At 39.5% G+C, this 17,671-nt stretch overlaps 1 protein-coding gene across 2 annotated transcripts in view; it reads right to left on the reverse strand.

Moving 5' to 3' along the window:
• Positions 1–17,671, reverse strand: part of PREX1 (phosphatidylinositol-3,4,5-trisphosphate dependent Rac exchange factor 1) — a 165,191-nt gene that overhangs the window by 36,144 nt on the left and 111,376 nt on the right. For both annotated transcript variants that reach the window (XM_055721668.1, XM_055721667.1), the window contains exons 11-16: positions 16,736–16,836; positions 12,485–12,588; positions 11,722–11,771; positions 7,283–7,358; positions 2,113–2,185; positions 615–757 (exon numbers count right to left, since the gene is read on the reverse strand). In XM_055721668.1, the coding sequence (XP_055577643.1) occupies positions 615–757; positions 2,113–2,185; positions 7,283–7,358; positions 11,722–11,771; positions 12,485–12,588; positions 16,736–16,836 (547 nt within the window). The remainder of the gene's footprint in view (positions 1–614; positions 758–2,112; positions 2,186–7,282; positions 7,359–11,721; positions 11,772–12,484; positions 12,589–16,735; positions 16,837–17,671) is intronic.

The following is a 17,671-nucleotide window of genomic DNA, read 5'->3' on the forward strand; positions in this document are numbered from 1 at the left end:
TTAAATTTAAACTGTATTTAAACTCAATGGCAGCCCTCTCCCAAGATAGTAGTACCCATCACTTTCTCCTCCACCACACCACCACTGTGGTGCCTGCTCAGCAAACTCAAGAAACATACGGTGCCTGCTAAGACAACATCTCCAGCTCCCAGCTCACTTCCAGAGTCTCTCAAGGGTTTCATGGGAATAGAAAGGAGTTGGGCTGTGAACTGGATGAAATCATCTTATCTCCGAGTCTCTGCTTTTCTTGAGACTTATCACAGGCAAGAATGTACACGTATTTGCACGTGTGTGTGAGCTGCAAATCCAAAGCTCCCAGGTAGTGCAGCAGGATGGTCACAGGCTAGAGAAGGGAGCCTGCAGTTTACAGATTTCCCTTGCTGCAGAATAAGCTATGCAGTCTGCCCAGCTAGAAAAGTCAGAGCTACAGAAGCTTGAGCTCTACAGCAAAGTTGCTCAAGAATTAGAATTTATACAGTGAATAAAAGTCTAGCTACAGGTACAATTTCCCATTTTAATTCTATTCCATCATAATTTTCCTTTCCATTCTCCTTTAGTATAAAACAATACCAGTTTCACAGAAATGTCAAGGTTTACATTAACATATTTCTTACCAGAAGACTCTTTCCCAAGATGTTTTCCACAAGCTTGAAGTCATTACGTAATAGTTTGCTTTTGGAACTGGTGCCTTCCATCTCCTCATCAGCATAGAAGCGGAAATATAAGGATTCATCCTTAAATTCGCTTTTCTCCAGGACTGGAAACAATATATATGAAACACGCACATGCATTTACAGAGAGAAAGAAAGAGAAACAAAAAAGAAAGTTACAGGAAATCCTAAATATTTCCCCAGTCTTTACAGAACAAAGACCACATGCATCCCTATCAGTCACCTATTCAGCTCTATATTTTTAAACTACTACTGTATTTTCAGGGTATACTTTTCTTTGCAGCGCACAGTAGGTCATGATATGATGTCTCTGGCATGTGGAATGCATAAAACATACAAAAGATCCTCTTGAATGAAAGATGCTACTCAAAATGTTACACTCCTTTCCCAATTTAAAACTATAAAAGGAGCAAAGAGGGGTAAAATGGCTGCTTAAAGGTGAGGTGGCTAAGTAGTCTAATGCTTTTCAGCCTAAGAAGGAATTGAGAGGGAAATAAGATCCATACAATTCTGAAAGGTGTGACTTTACCAAGGAGTTCTTTACCAAGTTTTCAAATATGAGACCTGGGGGCTTCAAACAAAAGCAGCAAGTGACAGTTTTAAAACCCGAGGAAAAAGTTCTTCATTCAACAGGTGCTTATGCAAAGGAACCCCTTGCCAACGTATGTTATGAACGCCAAAAGTTTACATGGGCTCAAAACAGATCAAATTGTTTAAAGACAAACAACTATTCTTACATTCTTATCAAGTACTATGCAAATTCTCTATTATTTACGATAATCTGCTCTCAAACCCACTCCAATATATGGTTGAATGTTATCTATGACCAAACAGATACTATTTAGCAAATGTTATCTATGACTAAAACTGGATGTTTCATAGGACAAACCATGTTTTACTCTTACTACTTTGTATGTGTGATTTGATACTGATGCAGATGGGGTTGTTTACTTTCCCAGTTCAGCAGCATCACCACTGAGGACGGGTGACATTTAACTTGGCCATTTGGCACTTCAGATACGGAAGCTTCAGAGATTCAGCACTGAGCACTGTGCTTGTTGTCGACGTGGCAAGAACTAGGCAATTTTACTTTGTACCTGACATTTCTTGGTGGTATTTCAGAGCAGTACTTGGCTTCTGCATTGGTCTGATGGCTGTGCAAGAGACGCACTGAAAAAACATGCGCCTTCTGGCTTGTCTAATCACTTCAGGGCTCAACGCAACTACTAGCAAGGGGATTCCCTTGGGAAGGCACTAGGCTTCCACATTCTGTATAAACTTAAAGGCTGCTTTTCAGAAGGACCTGCTGTGATGCCTGCAATTGTATATATGTCAGCATGTATGGCAGAGCCTACAGAAAAGGGATTTTCAGACAGTCAGCTCATCTGACTGAAGTAAGAGCTCCTTTAATTGGTTGTGGGAAGTAATATTGATGCATTACCATGATGCATGAAGCCGTTATTGCAGAGTCCAACACCCAGTGCGACAGCTTCCTCCCGAGTCTGACAGTCTCCCTAGAAACAAGAGGATAAATATTACATCTCAGACTACTTCCTAAGCTAAATTATTCCACTTCCCCACTGCATAGCTTGGGGCTCTGAAATTAGCAGGATGCTCTTTGTAGGGAACAATAGCAAGAAATTAAAATTGCTACCCGCTGCCCAAATCCCATTTATTCCTATATATAGCATCTCTTGCCTCCTACAGGAACCAGGACGACAAAGACCAGAATTCTGGAAAGTAGCTGTTTAACCCACAAAGGGACACAATAGCATCTCAATGTAGACGTTTCATTTGCAATCAAAGTGTTGGACTTTAGGACCCATTAGCCACAGACAATAAAACTCATTCTTAAGAGAAAGAAGTTGAGAGATCTTATCTATATTCAACCAAAGGACAAAACCCCTGAGTAAACCCAGTGTATGTGAACTCCAAAGGTCAGGCTGGTTAAAGCTGCAGTGGCATTCTTTTCTCACACAGACCTGTGAACAAAGACTTCGGTTTCTCACTACCTGAAGCCTTGAGTGTAGTATTTCAAAACACGTACCAAAGGTGACTTGCAAATTTAGCAATTTACCTGAAATGGCAGCATTAACTTTTGCATCTATAATTCAATTAAATACAAGAAATGCTTTGTTTTCTCTACATAGCTGCTAATTTGCAGTCACAAGTGAAGACTTTACAAACATGCTGCTTGTACTTCTTAGGCAGACATGTAAGTTCTAAATAGCGCTCGTAAAAATCAGCAGGCACTAATTGATTGGTCTTACTCAGATGAAAAACACTGTCAACACTGGTCACCTGATGCAGGATTACCTGCTTCCCAGCCCCCAGACAAGAGAACCTGGGACCTGCTATCTCACCCAGAGCAGTTGGTCAGCTCATTTCAGCAGGCAGGGGACCTGCTGCTCTGGCAGAGGAGCATTTCGGCATATTACTTTCAGGCCTGCTAAATTAGAGTCTGTATCCTATGCAAGTGTCACACCTCCTTTTTCCCCCTCCATCTGGAGAACTAGATATCCTGAAGCTCTAGCAGCAACTGCAGAGTAGCGTACTGACCTTGTTTTAAGCAAACCAGCCTGCAGGCCAAGAGCCCTCTGATCTTGTCAGCAGAACATCAGCCCTACTTCAAGTCCTACTAAGGAGAGCAGTAGCTATTTGCCAGGCAAATACTGGCAAAGAACAATCATTATGGTGTGAAGATACTATTTAAATACAGGATAAACCGGGATCAGCACGTGCCAATCAGCAGCACTACTGGCTCTTGTTGAAGAGACTTTCTGAGAGCAAAAAAAAAGGCATGACATTTACAAATGAAGAACTAAAGACTGCTGTCTTAGCAGGAAAAAGACCAAAGCAGTTCTGGAGGGACTGTATGATTATGTAACCATGGAAAGAAAGACAAGAAAAGGGGTTTAATAAACCTGAAGTTTAACTTTTACTATAAACTAATTTCAAGTCTTTCCTCATTTTCAACATCCAGTCATGCGACAACTCTCAACACTCACTTTGTGTTACTTTAAAATAAACTACCCATTTATCCTCTAAAGAGGCTGGGACTTAAAAATGTGATTTATTCTTTCAACTGTAAATAAACTGGAGTAGAAATGCCTTCTAATGTTACTCTCTTAACCTTTAGGAATCCACTTTTTTGTAGGCAGCAAAATCTTCGCGTACGAAAGCTCTGAACCAGACTTGACTACTTCCGATGATGTTAACTTGGCCTCAAAAGATTTCATTAGCAAAACAGCATTCTCTAATTATAAAATGTAACTTAAAAATAGGTCATTTCAGCTCACCTGCAAGTACTAAATGTTATGTAGTAGTTTGTCCAAATACAATGAAAGCAGTAACAAAAATCTTAACAAAGAACCACTAACAATTTTGACAAAATGGCTTTCTCATAACTTTTTCATGTAGAAATTGGATGGGAAACTAGATACACTAGTTTTGACAAGATAATTTAGGTTTATTCAAATATAATCACTGAATGTGAATCAGCAGAATTTTAGCAAGTTTACAGACAGTACCATAGTCAAGAATCATGCCCAGAGCACACTATTACTATTATTACTCATAATATAATAATATAATACAACATTGCGTTATGTATTTATAGTATCATAATTATTGTATTATAATTGTTAATCTTATATTATTATATGACTATAATTATTGTAGATAATTAATAAATAATTACTTCCACCATTACTATTATTGTTGTTGTCTAGTTCAGCTAATGCCATGATGTCTAAAGCCCTAATAATGGTCTGTGTTTTATCACAGATAAGTTCTGGAGGTCTGGATATAAATCTTCAGCCAGATGACAGAAGTACTGGTTTAGTGGCCGTTCAGCCTTTTAGTGCACCCCCAGCACCACCTGAGATTCTGTGAAGTACAAGAGCTCTGACATTGGTAAGTGAGGTCTGTGTTACTCTTTGTCCGCAGCCTATCGGTAGTCAGAGAAATACTAGGTTGTAAAATGAAGTTGAGAGGGTCCAGACTCAATGGAAGAATGAGCCCCCTCCCCTCAAGGATTACCTCTAAATATATATAGAGACTATAATATAATTCACAGACACTTTCAGTGTAAATCCATGGATAAGGATCAGATAGTTCTCCTCTCAGACTCTACTGCTGTAACCATTTCTCTGTTACATTCAAAGGGTCACTAAAGTAATGCCTACAGGAAACTGATACAGCGTTATGGTTTCCAGGATTTGACTCTGTGCCTCTAGAAGAGGCATGAACACTTCCATCTCCGACCGGCACATGCTCAGACGTGCTTCTCTCCACCATCATCCCTCATGCTTTATTTTAGTCTCATGCACAACTTCCCTGAGACATACTGCGTGGATAACTGCAATAGGATCCAGCTATTGTGAAGAGCTACAAACAATAAAAAGACATCAAGCAAATTCAGCACTAAATCTCCAAGTTGTTAGGAAATTGCTTGACCACCCACTCTCACGTGCAAAAACTCCCTTACAGTGAATGACCTGTGCTAGCATATCACAGGGCACTTTATTAATAAATCCGACAGTCAGTGATGCTCAGCTCCTGCAGACCCCTGATGTCTACAGAGCCACAAATGCACTGCACATGCAACAATAAGGCTCTGAATGCATACAATACATAGGGGATAACAACATATATCACATTTGAATACAACTGTTGAATTGTACACAAGATTTAGCCTCATTGCCAACTTATCTCTTGCCAGAGTATAATAGCCAACAATTTCCAGATGGGAGGATGAGGGTACAAAGTACAACTGACACCATTTCTTTGATTATAAAAAACATTCTCACTCTTTTGCTCTGTTCAGTCTTATGAATATTGTAAAGGTCAAGAAAATTAAAAACAGTTTTCTTATTGGCAAGGGCTCCCACTTGCATTTATAGCCTAAATTGCAAACAGAAATGAGAGAAACTATCCTTCAAGACAGTCATCCCTACATCACTAAATCGAACAGAAACAACAGTCCTCACTTTTTCTGTGTGCCATTTCTAAACAAAAATCACAATGTAAACTGGTTGTCAGAAGCAGAAACAAATACATCCCAGCATTTTTGTGTAACAGGTAGTTATCAGATCAGATACCATAAGCAAGATTTTCAAGAAGAGAAGCCTAAAGTTAAACCGAAAGATAGATATTTGAGCAGTTAAATAAATTAACTACTCTGCAAACAGCTGAGTATTTGTTAGCTCCCACTAAAAGCTGTTGTTGGCTAGTATGGCCAAGTATTAATGGTTGCTAGAAGACAGCTCAATGTAGTATGAAAACACCAAGCAAACCTCCATGAAAATTACTATTTGTAAGGATCTATGAGCAAAGATTGATTTAGCCACACAGACAGGAATTCATCTAAGTCATAGATGGTGATTTAAATGTTTAACAATGTTCTCCTTTAACTGAGCTCAGATGATGTTTCCCTCATCTATGCATCTGTAATACACGTACATATGCACACATACACAACATAAATTAAAAAGACTTCTGTATCTGCCTTTAGTACAGTCTGGTTCAATCTTAACGTAAAGTTCAGTAAACAGGAGAACTAACAGCCACATTAACCTACCAGAATGAAGAAAAACGGGGAAGAAAATGAGCGACCTTTTCCAGACCAAGAGCTGATACTTTACTTTGCTATCTGAGTCTTTCTACTGCCTACAGCTCTATGATTAACTATTATATTGGCCTGATTACATCGCTCCTCTTTGGCAAAAGCAGACTTCTTTTTCCCCCCTCAGCTTTCCATGAAGAAGACCCAGTTAAATCACGTGTAACTGGTATGACAGCCTCAGTACTAATATCCTTGCTCTCCTCTATGCTCTTAACAGGAAAACAATTGACTACTCCATTCTCATTCAGTTATTTGGCACAGAACAACCTTCAATCATATCAATCTTATTAATGTAAGAGGATGTCAAATGCAATTGCAGGAAACGTTTCTGAAACACAACATCCCTGGTTGTCAGAGGCCAGATTCTCATTCAAACCAGCTTCCCTTTATGTCATTTTGGCAGTATAGGACTTAATGCGATTGTGAATCAGACCATCATTTAAGACAAAACCAGAACGTACAGTTGACTCTATGACAGTGAGCAACATGGCACACTCTCCCTTTAGATTGCTTTACACCATCAAAGCTAAATTTTTCATTTCCCAAGCTACAGGTGCTTCTCTGTAAATTACAAGGTAAATGTGGGGATACTACACTTTCTAAAGACATTGGTGTAGTTGGTGTTAAACTCTGATTCCTTTTTTAATAAAACTGTACCACACCTACACTAGATTAAACGAGACCAACACTGCTTTAAACATCTTCCAAAAATCCCAAGAAATAGAAAAGGTCCCCAAGAACCATCAGTTCACCACTCCTAGGGCTAGGAAAGAACTTTCTTCCAAAGATCTTTATTCCTCTTTATGCTGCCAAATAACAAGATTTCACCAAATGAACAATAAAGTGTAAGATTATAAATTCAAAGAATCAGAATATGTTTAATTATGTTGAAATATTCTCTAAATAACTGCATTTTATTTACTTTTAAATGGAACTGAAAAATTAAGCTCCTTGTCAAAGACAGCAGTATCGTAACGTTTCTTACCTGTGCAATAAGCCAATCCACTAGTTTACTTGCAGGGATTACTGATTTGTAGGTCTTCAGGTGGTAGTCGCGGTCTCTAATTAAGAAAGAGAATAGAGGGAAAATCGGGACAAAAAGGTAAACACTTCTTTTACACTACAGATGTACATATACTATTGGGACCTACTATTAACAAGTTGAGGAAAGAAAAAGAATTACAGACAGGTAAAAAAATTATAGACTCCCAATCACAAATAAATAAAACCTAAGAAGCAGATATCCTTGCTCTCTAGAAGAAAGGACTAGTTTTTAAACTTTTCTAACAACTTGAATTAGGAAGATATTTCAGATCAATACAGAGCAGTATTATTTCAAATTTCTCTAGATGTTGTTTCAAGCCATCTTCAGTGAGCTCACATTCTTGCCAGAGGCAACCAGGGCATTCTTTTTGCAAATGTACTGAGCTGCTGCTTTAACTCATGTTAGAATATTGCCACCATCCATTCACCTGAAAATCACATTCTTCTGGCTGGAAGTCATCTTCTAGTTTCCATCCTAATCCATTCACGCCCAGTTTACTGTCACTGGCTCTGTGGCAGCCCCATCTATAAGCTTAAATAATACTTCTCTAGTATTTACCCATCAACGTATTCATCAACAGTGACCCTACATACTCCCTCTCTGCCCCTTCCTTGTTAGGCTCACTGAATTAAGCACCTTCTAGCCTACTCTGTCAAGACAGATTTTCCTGATTCTCTGCACCTGCTCAGATTTTACTTCCTTTAGCAAAATATCACAGAGTAGCCAGATACAAATAGAGCACACAGTGTTCTTTTATGGCATTAGATAATTTCAGCCATTGTAAATAAAAAAAGAAGTGTTGTATTAGGTCTTGTAACACAACTTGCACCATCGCACACACAGTCCTTGTAGACAGCAGCACTGTTCCTGAAATTAGGAAAAGAAACCCTATTGTAACTTGCTGCTTTTTGCAGTTTTCTTCCATTCCTCTTCTCAGAGCCATGGAGATAATTGATGTTTTTAGTCCTTCATAAAATACTTCTAAAGAATTTTGATACAAATATAAGAGGACTGTGTGGCTTAGGACATTGGGCTCAAACACCTTTCACCTCCAGGTCACTGGATTTAATCCAGCTCAAGAGAGAATGAAAAGCTCTTTCCATTTTAAGGCTGTTTACTGGCCTGTGTGAAGAAAGTTTCATGGTCTCGATCCAGTTCCTAGCTCCACATCACAAAAGCCATTACCACAATTAATTTGCATTAATTGGCTCGCTCTTGTTGAGAGTCTCAGTAGAGAGGCCAAACGCTGAATGGGCTATGAAGAATTAATTCCTCTCTCACCCTCGGAGGTGGTCCTTCTATTTCAAGCTTGAGGTCCACTGGCATGACTGTGGAAGCAAACTTTCACAGCCACTGTGACTGTTTCACTGTCCGGATGTATCTATACGGCAGCTCAAGAGAACACTTTTCTTCAGTTCTGTCAAATCAGCCTCTTTCATTAGCACCACACTATTTGACATTTATTTTTTTCAAAAAATCTAACATCAAACCACTATCTAAAATTCATCGTGCTCATGTTCCTTTCACTAATCATCTACAGATACAAACACGTTGTGACTGGCTTTTGTAAGTAAATGCAGCAGAAATGCCTGTGTGTTTGCAGAACGCAGGGTGTGAGAAATTATAAAGGAAAGCAGGACTTTCAGATCTTGGGAGAAAAAAAACCCCAAAATAAAACAAGCAAAAAAACCCCCACCAGCATTTCCAGAAACATGTCCTCAGAACAAGAGCTTTCCTCATAGTGCTTACACACATTTTTCAATTTGTCTTCCAGTAATGTGCTAAATCCAGCACAAAGCTGTGGGAGTATTCTGGGCAGTTTTTTCCCCTCTCACAGTCTTATCTTGAGAAAATGTGCTTTTGAAATGTCAAACAATAAAGGAAAGCATTAAAATATTGAGTACGAATGAGTAGGGGTTTCCAGACTGTGAGAAGCAACTCCCAACGTTTTCATACAGATGCTGACATTGAGCTAGAGTTTTGACTGAGCTGGCATCAGCATCTTGGTCCAAGGCCTAGTCTTTCACTGCTTGTACTTAAATGCTTGTCAGGTATTAATATTTCAACATTAGTTCACTGACTTTTCCCCCCCATTTCAATCTAGCCTGAACAGGAGTAGAGAATGAATCATAGAAAGTTATCCAGAACCATGAGCTGCAGGTGAATAGTCAAATATGAATGTGGGAACCATTTAAATTTTGGCAGAATCTTGCTGCCTCACAGGAGTTAGAGGAATAAAATGTTCTTCACTGGGTCTAGCCTATCTATGTACTGAAGTACCGTCCATCACACATGTAAGTGGGAGCAAGTACTCCCACCCTCACAACTTCCCCAAAGTAGATCACGGATGTATTCAGAACCTTCTCCACATCTAAGATTTTTTTCCAAAATGTTTTACTTTTTATATATCAACCCCCAAAGCAGCATGCTTTATTTCCAGCAGGGTATACCATCTTGCCCTCAAAGTACATCAGTGTAAGAGTTTACTTAAAGAAAATTATAAAGGCAAAGGCTACATGGAAACTCCCAGGTTTCCAGGGAAGATGACTAAGCAAAATTATGTCCCAAGGTTGTCAACCAAGTAACTGAATTTTGAATTTTATAATTCCTCCAGATCCTCTTGGCACATGAACCTGCTACTCCAAGCAGTTTTCCCGATTTTCTAGAAGGAAGATTGCACCAGAAAAAGTAGGCTTCATCACCTTGCTAGCATGATTGCAGGGATCAGCAGTCTGAAAATGCCAGATAAAGCAGCAGGCCAAAGGCACAGCACAAAGTAATAAGTTTTGCACAACTAACTTGGCTAAAAGCTAGTTCATTTAGGCTAACATTAGGCTTGTCAGAAGCAAAAAGACATGACAAGAAGCGGATGACAGCCTAGGAGATACCAGTTTTCTAACAGGGACATAAAAGGAAGAGTAAGTAGGAAAGAGAATGGTGGGAAGAAGAACCTAAACATACTGAGAATGTTAAGTCTATACAGAAGGATCCTAAAACTTCTGACAGTCTGCTATTTTTCACTGGTCATACACAGTTTGGATTCATGCAGTCACTAACACAGATGAATCCTGATTCTATTACAAAAATAGCACACTGATAAAACACCACAAGACAGGCCTATGGTAGTTATTTTGTCCTTGCTGATTCCCTAAACTGTAAGACTACACCCCTTTCAGTTTGTGGGTACCCTGAGGTCAGTGAAAATTTTTAAGCCTCACTTACCTGTTCTGCATGTGAATTGCCATCTTAAGGGCTGAAATGTGTATGTGCAAATACACGCATGCATATACATAACCATTCTGCCTACCAACAGCTGCATCATGCTTTCCTGCTCTCTCCATACCCTTTAGGCAGGTTAACTGAAATCCGTACTACTGTACAACAGTTGTTCTGGAGAAAAAACCCTAGAGATCTAATTAGGCAAATTTATGTCTGATTAACTGTAACTGTCTTTGCAGCTCCTTTTAGAATGACAACGGCATCTCAGTGAAACATCAGCTGTACAAGCTGGGGACAAAAGGTCAGTTTTGTCGAATTTGGGACTCCAGCCATGCCCACCAAAGGCTTGTTTTTCTTCTTCATCAGTTTTTTGTATGTAAAAATTAAGTACTCCTAAGCGAAAATGCCTGATTTTCAACCACAAACACCTAAACAGAACACCTACATGGTTCAGGGTGGTTTCCATTATAGGCCAGAAATGTTCATCTGATGTCACAGTAAGGCAACAACATCTGAAAATCATCTCCTGGGATCTGGGAAGAGAGTTAACTAGCACTTGCAGATTATCTCAGGTCTTTAGTATTTATTTATACAGATCCAAGTACTGAAGATTTTGCCCAAAATTGTCAGGGTTTTTTCAAATTACAGCTTCAGGTTTTATTCTACTTCAGATTAGGTTTTTTTTGTTTAGGGTGCTTTGAATTAAAGAATCCTAGCATCACATTGGAATATGTTTACATTATTTTAGCATCTGTTTACGTTTTCTATAATCCAAATAATAGAGCAGCTACAATCACGTCACACAATCTGCCCTGAATCAGTAGTCTCTTATTAATCACACCCACTTTAACTCACATAAAATGCCAAAGTAAACAAACAAACTTTTGTCATGCTAACAGCTCTCATGAACTAATAGAGGAAGCAAATGTCAGGAAGACTATAACACTAGCCTTTCACTCTCCCAGAACCCAGTTCCAACATCCTCCAGCAAAAGTACAACTGAAGATCTAAACTGTGGAAATAGAAGGGTAGTGAAAGAGACAAGAAGATGCAGAAAATTACTGTTCATAATAAGAAAGAATACAGATTTCAATAGTAATGTGTCATCCTTTTAACAAAGCCAGAAAATATATACAAGGGGATCATGAAGGGGAACTTACTTTACCACTGGAGTATAAAGGCAGTGTAGTCGGCAGTAGAGCCTCACACCCTGAAAAAGGAAAGATGCATGGTATTATCAGCTTTTTCCTTTTCAAAAGAACACTGACTAGCTAAGGCTGGCAAAACCTGGACACTGATGTCTCTACTTAACTGGAATTATCTATTGATTAACTGTTTTTCAAAACAGTTCCCTTGTCCTCTTTGTCAAACAAATCTTTCTTCTTTCCCTGCCTCCAGAAGCCAAAAATCTGTACTTTTATCTCTAATCACCTCCATTCCAACATTTTCTCCATTAATCCTTCCTCACAATTAACCCATGAACTTTTGTCCATAAGAAGAAATCCAATTTATTAAAAGGTATGTGGGCAGATACGGGATCAACAGAACTCATTCGACATATAATTATCAGGAACAGCAGTTAAATATTGATCTCTTCTATCTCCCTGAACCATAATGCCCAGATTTTCAGCAGACATGCAGTATTACGGCTTGCTGTTTTCTTTTAAGATCTTTTGTTACTATATTAGCATTGTAATCAGCAGTCTTGGGTGCAGTCACAACTGCATTGTTATTTATTGCTAAGCTCTGCTTCCTCTCTCTGGGGTGAATGTATGTCTTCTATGGCATTAGAATGGATAGCTTAATACAACAAAGTTTAACAGCATTAGAGATCTCCTATATGACAGGTCAATGACATTCAGAGGTAGAGCAAACTCTTTTAATGCAAATCACAAGGTTCCAACTAAGAATGATAATACAAACCTTGGACATGATGTCTTCCAATTCACTTCTTGGCTTGTACGTTCCATCATCATAGCGAAATCTGTACATCACCTGCTCATTCTTAAACTGGTGTTTATCTGAAACTAAAACACCAGTATGATAAATAAAATCAGTCTTTTCTCCCCTGTCATGTTCTTCATAGGCCAGTTGGCATGTCTACACCTAAGTATTTGCTGGTATCTATCACCTCCTGAAGAGAGGACTCAGCTCTTCAAATTTCCCCTGTGTACAAACATGGTTACGCGCATTTCTGAATAGCCCCACCAACAAAAGCAGTTTTCTAAAACACTGCAGCTCCAATAAAAATGGAATTTCTTCCTTTTGCACCAGATTCAATTTGCATAAGGCTCTGGAAACAGTCCTAGTGAAGGTAATTGGAACCGTCTGACTTTTTTCAATAGCTTTTGAAGGAAGTGCTTGCAAATTCCCACAACAGTTACTGCAGCACTGAAGTAATTTCTGCAGTGGCCTGAAGTTCTGCAACTCCAAAAGGAGAAGCATGCTGGTGGGAGGAACTACAGCTGTTAGAGGTATTCTAGGGGTGAGTTCCCTCTAGAAATTAAGTAGTATTATTGAGAGATTGCTTTTTCATCCAGAATAGCCATTCCACAGCATTGCAGTTAAAGTCTTATTAGGTACTGTATATACTGATGGGCTTTGAAGACAAGGACACGAAAGATGTTTCAGTGTGTTAAGGAACCATTTCAAAAGAAGCATTGGCCAAAAGCAGAAAAGAGTTAAAAAGCATATCCAGTGTCAAACAGATTTATCCAATGCACCAGACTGGAAGAGGGTTGAAGTCTATATCCAATTATACGTAGGTTTACCTGTCTCTGTTCTAAGGTAAATACTTTCAATAGAGCATGGAGGTGGGAAATCCTCACACCAAAGATAGTAGTTTAGTAACTAGTAGAAATCATGTTTCACTGATTCATAAGGAAGTGGTAATTTTAAGTAAAAAGCGCCAACAACTGTTCAAATTCAAAATAAGTAATAAAAAAATTTCAAAGTAATAAGATTTTAGTGTGTAGTACAGAAACACCATTGTTCACAGCCTAGTTTAATGGAGACTAGTTACAACTGTGTAAAGAAGGAGAAAATCTAGAGAAGAGCAACCAAAGCAGACAGCAGATAAGGTGCTGTAGCTTAGCCACTGTCATCTTTCCTGCCTTTGCCAACATAACAAAATCATGGCCAGATCTTTGTGCTGGAGCTGCCTTGAATACTTTGGATGCAGTATTTCATAGTGTAGGCACAGCATTTGATGAACTGAGAAAAAATATGGATTTATGCTGTTTAAGATGCATCTTAGCCTGAGTTTCATTAACCTGAGAAAACTCATTGCAGTGGATGGCTAAAGATAATTAAACTGTATTAAGCAGATGCAGAAGTACTAGGACTCGGTTGGAGAATTAGTCTGCCCCTTGCAGAGCGGGCACGGTAACAATTTAGAAGCCAGAGACCAGAAATTCTTAAGACCTTCCCTCATTACATAGGGCATCCTGGTCTTTACTTAAGATTCCTGCTTTTGGTGATATTTTTCCTTAATTTCACAGAATAAAAATTTGCAGGATCTGGTGTATATCCTTTTGTATACAGTGGAATCTCTATATTGACTTCTTTCAGTGTCTGCATGCTCTGGATTTTGTATTTCGAAATCCAATTTAGGATTGAGTCTGCAGAAAGCATCTTTTGTATCTGGCACACAGCAGATCAGGTTCTGATCATTTCTGCTCTCTGTGACAGCTACCAGAACTTCCACATCAGCAGTCCCGGTGTCCTGGTTTTAGCTGGGATAGAGTTAATTTTCTTCCTAGTAGCTGGTACAGTGCTGTGTTTTGGATTTTGGATGAGAGTAATGTTGATAACGCACTGATATTTTTAGTTGTTGCTAAGCAGTGTTTATACTAAGTCAAGGATTTTTCAGCTTCTCGTGCCCTGCCAGCGAGGAGGCTGGGGGGCACAAGAAGCTGGGAGGGGACACAGCCAGGACAGCTGACCCAAACTGGCCAAAGGGATGTTCCGTACCACATGACGTCATGGTCAGTATATAAACTGGGGGGGAAAGCTGGCCGGGGGCCGCTGCTCAGGAACTGGCTGGGCATCAGTTGGCGAGCTGTGAGCAACTGCATTGTGCATTGCTTGTTCTGTATATTCTTTTATCATTATTATCTTCATCATTATTTTTTTCTTCTTCTGCCCCATTAAACTGCTTTTATCTCAACCGACGAGTTTTCTTACTTTCACTCTTCCAATCATCTCCCCCCTCCTGCTGGGGCAGGGGAAAGTGGGTGAGCAGTTATGTGGTGCTTAGTTGACAGCTGGGGTTAAACCACAACACCCAGATAAAATAGCCAGAATTAAAGGAGATACAGAGGAAACGGAGTGATAAAACACAAGAGCTCAGCATTTAGCAATTTTCTATGGCCCTGCTTCTCAAGCAGGCTGAGAGATCAGCAGTTTTCACCTGATAGTAATGTAATGCCAAGTGAAAACAAAAGATAAAAAATATTGCCTAACATAGAACCGAGGTAAGGCCTGCATTATGGTGCCAAAGTTCCATGTTCTTGCTGTGTTACAAGATACATAATGGGATACTTTCATGTTTAATGATTTATCAAAATCTCAAGGGATATTTCCTTAAGTAAATGCAGCACTGCAAATACTTTCCAAAGTCTGGCAATAATGGTCATTGAAGATACTAACATCAGGAACTCTAACTAAAGGTAACATTAAAACCAAACCAGATGCACCTCACTCAGGGTATTTGAATAAGGGGAGCAGTAGATACAACAGCACAAATTTCTTTAAGCTGTAAAGCTGTGTTTAGAGAAAAAGGACATTGCTGAAAGTGTCAAGTATGAAGATATGGCAGAGTGAACACTTGTCATAAAGTAACAAGTCTCAAGACAGCTATTTGCACCAACAGTACAAGTGTACACGTTCAGAACACAGGCAAGTAAGGGCGTGAGCACAAAAGAGCATTCCTTCACCTAAAGGCGCATCCCTACATGTTGGAGCCAGAGTGTTCCAGTTGTCCAAAGCCACCGTTAGGGCCAAGTACTCAAAAGCGTTCAGTGCTGCTAAGCTCACGCTCAAACCCCTTCAAAGTCTGAACGTGCCTGAAAGTATGTCTTGGTACCTGGGGGTGGAAGTGTACATGCAGGAAGGACTAGATTATTAGGTTTAGATTATATTAGATTTCTCTGTGTTAAAAAGAAGACATCATTTCTTAACAGTGGTATTGTTACCTGAAAGACAAGTTTGTGGAGCTGAGTTATCAAGAGATTAAAGCACGACTAGCCTAATTAAATGGCTTCCCTATTTAAATTGGTTTCCAAGAGATTGTATGGAAATGTAGACCACTGGTGACTTAAGACCTATATACCATATTCCTTTGATGTGCATTTTGCAGCTAAACTCATCTGAATGTTGAAATTGGGGCATCTGCTGTTTAACTAGAATAGGACTATGTTGCTCTGCCTGCATAACATAATATGAAAACAATAGGAAACAGCAGGACAAATCTGAATTTAAAGAACATAATCCGGAGAAAGACCTTAGTTTAGCAGAAACGCAGACAGGACAGGTAATTTTCAGACAAGCTTTGGTCATACACTTGTATGCACTGTCCCACTCCTCTAAAATACCCCTCATCACAACACTTCAAGGTCATCTGCTGGGCATGATGAAGAAACATGGGGCATCACTATTTCAAAGAGAGACATTCTTGCCAAATGAGCTGGAAAGAACAAATCCCACAACAAATCCTCCATCATCTCTTTTTCTTATGACAAGCAGTCTCATTAGAAAGAATGATCCATCGTCTGTAGCCCCTCACTGTACCTGTGCCCCATTCTAAAAGAGCCCTGCTCAACTCTCCTCTGTATTGCTCATGTCTCATATGGAAAACTATATTTACTGATCACTACAGATTTTCAAACACATGTAGTACAAAGGAATACATACCTGATATAGTCTGCAACAAAGATATTGCAGAGAAATCAAGTAACTACAGGCATAAACATTTCCAGGATACCCAACAAGTCCTGTTTTCATGACAAATTTGCCCACTCCTTAGTCCCAGGAGTCATTAAGTATTTTGAGGATTTGATGGGTATGGTACAGGGAAGTATTTGAACGTCATGTGAACAGCTGCAGTCAGTTTTCCACCCTCATTTCCAGGGCATTACTGAAATCTGACACTTCTTTATGGCGTGGAGCACTCACCATGATGAATGATTCCATTTTCCAGTAGTGCCTGTCCCAGGTTGACCCCTTCCTCTGGTTTGCTTATCTCTCCAATCTCTGTGAGCCATGATACAAACTCACTGCAAAGGGAAGCAGAACAGAAACAATTAGCTTTTTTGCTCTGAATATAAGCAGACACATGCCTCTGAAAGTTGTCAGCCAACCACAGGAGACTTTCTCCTTGAACCAAGTGTGAAAACTGTTGTATGTGATGATACCTCTACTAGGTGGCTCAATTTCCTACATTTCTTGAGGAAATGCTCTGCAGAAGATCCAGACATCCTACCTGTGACTTTTCCCACCATTTCCCCTTAGCTCATCATAATTAGCACACACACAAAAGGAAAGAGGATCTGGCTGGATCTATAAAGATGCTGCAAATCCTTGTTTTATTGACCAATCCAGACATCCAAGGGGAAAAGGAAACCAAGGTTAACTGATGAACTTAAAAACAACAAGCTGGAGAGTAGGGAAAACGGCTACTTCTATCCAAGCTATCCTTCAAGCAGTGTTCGCAGTCTTAGTTATATACGCTCACCTTTCTTCACTGGGTCTGATTTCTGCCCCTCCTGCCTCCCTCTCTAGACGGTGTAATTGCATTGGCTTTAATGGAATCACAGTAGGACTTGGGAAAGAAGATTCAACACACTGAATTCAAGCACAGAGCAGTAAAAGAGAGCACAAGCCCCACAGGTTAATTTAAGGTCACTTATTGGAGTTGGTGCCTGGCAGATACATAAACGATGCTTCTAATTTATAGACAAAAGGTGCTAAGTCTGTGTGCTCGTGCAGCACAGAACAAAACCTCTCTCTGGTGATGGGCAGAGCTGCACATACGGGAAGAATAAAAGCCAAAAATGGATAGATATGTAGGATGTTACTCAATTAGAAACAGTAAGTACAGAAAAACAGACA

Source organism: Falco cherrug, chromosome 10, assembly GCF_023634085.1.
Source record: "Falco cherrug isolate bFalChe1 chromosome 10, bFalChe1.pri, whole genome shotgun sequence".
In the NCBI taxonomy this organism is placed as follows: Eukaryota; Metazoa; Chordata; class Aves; order Falconiformes; family Falconidae; genus Falco; species Falco cherrug.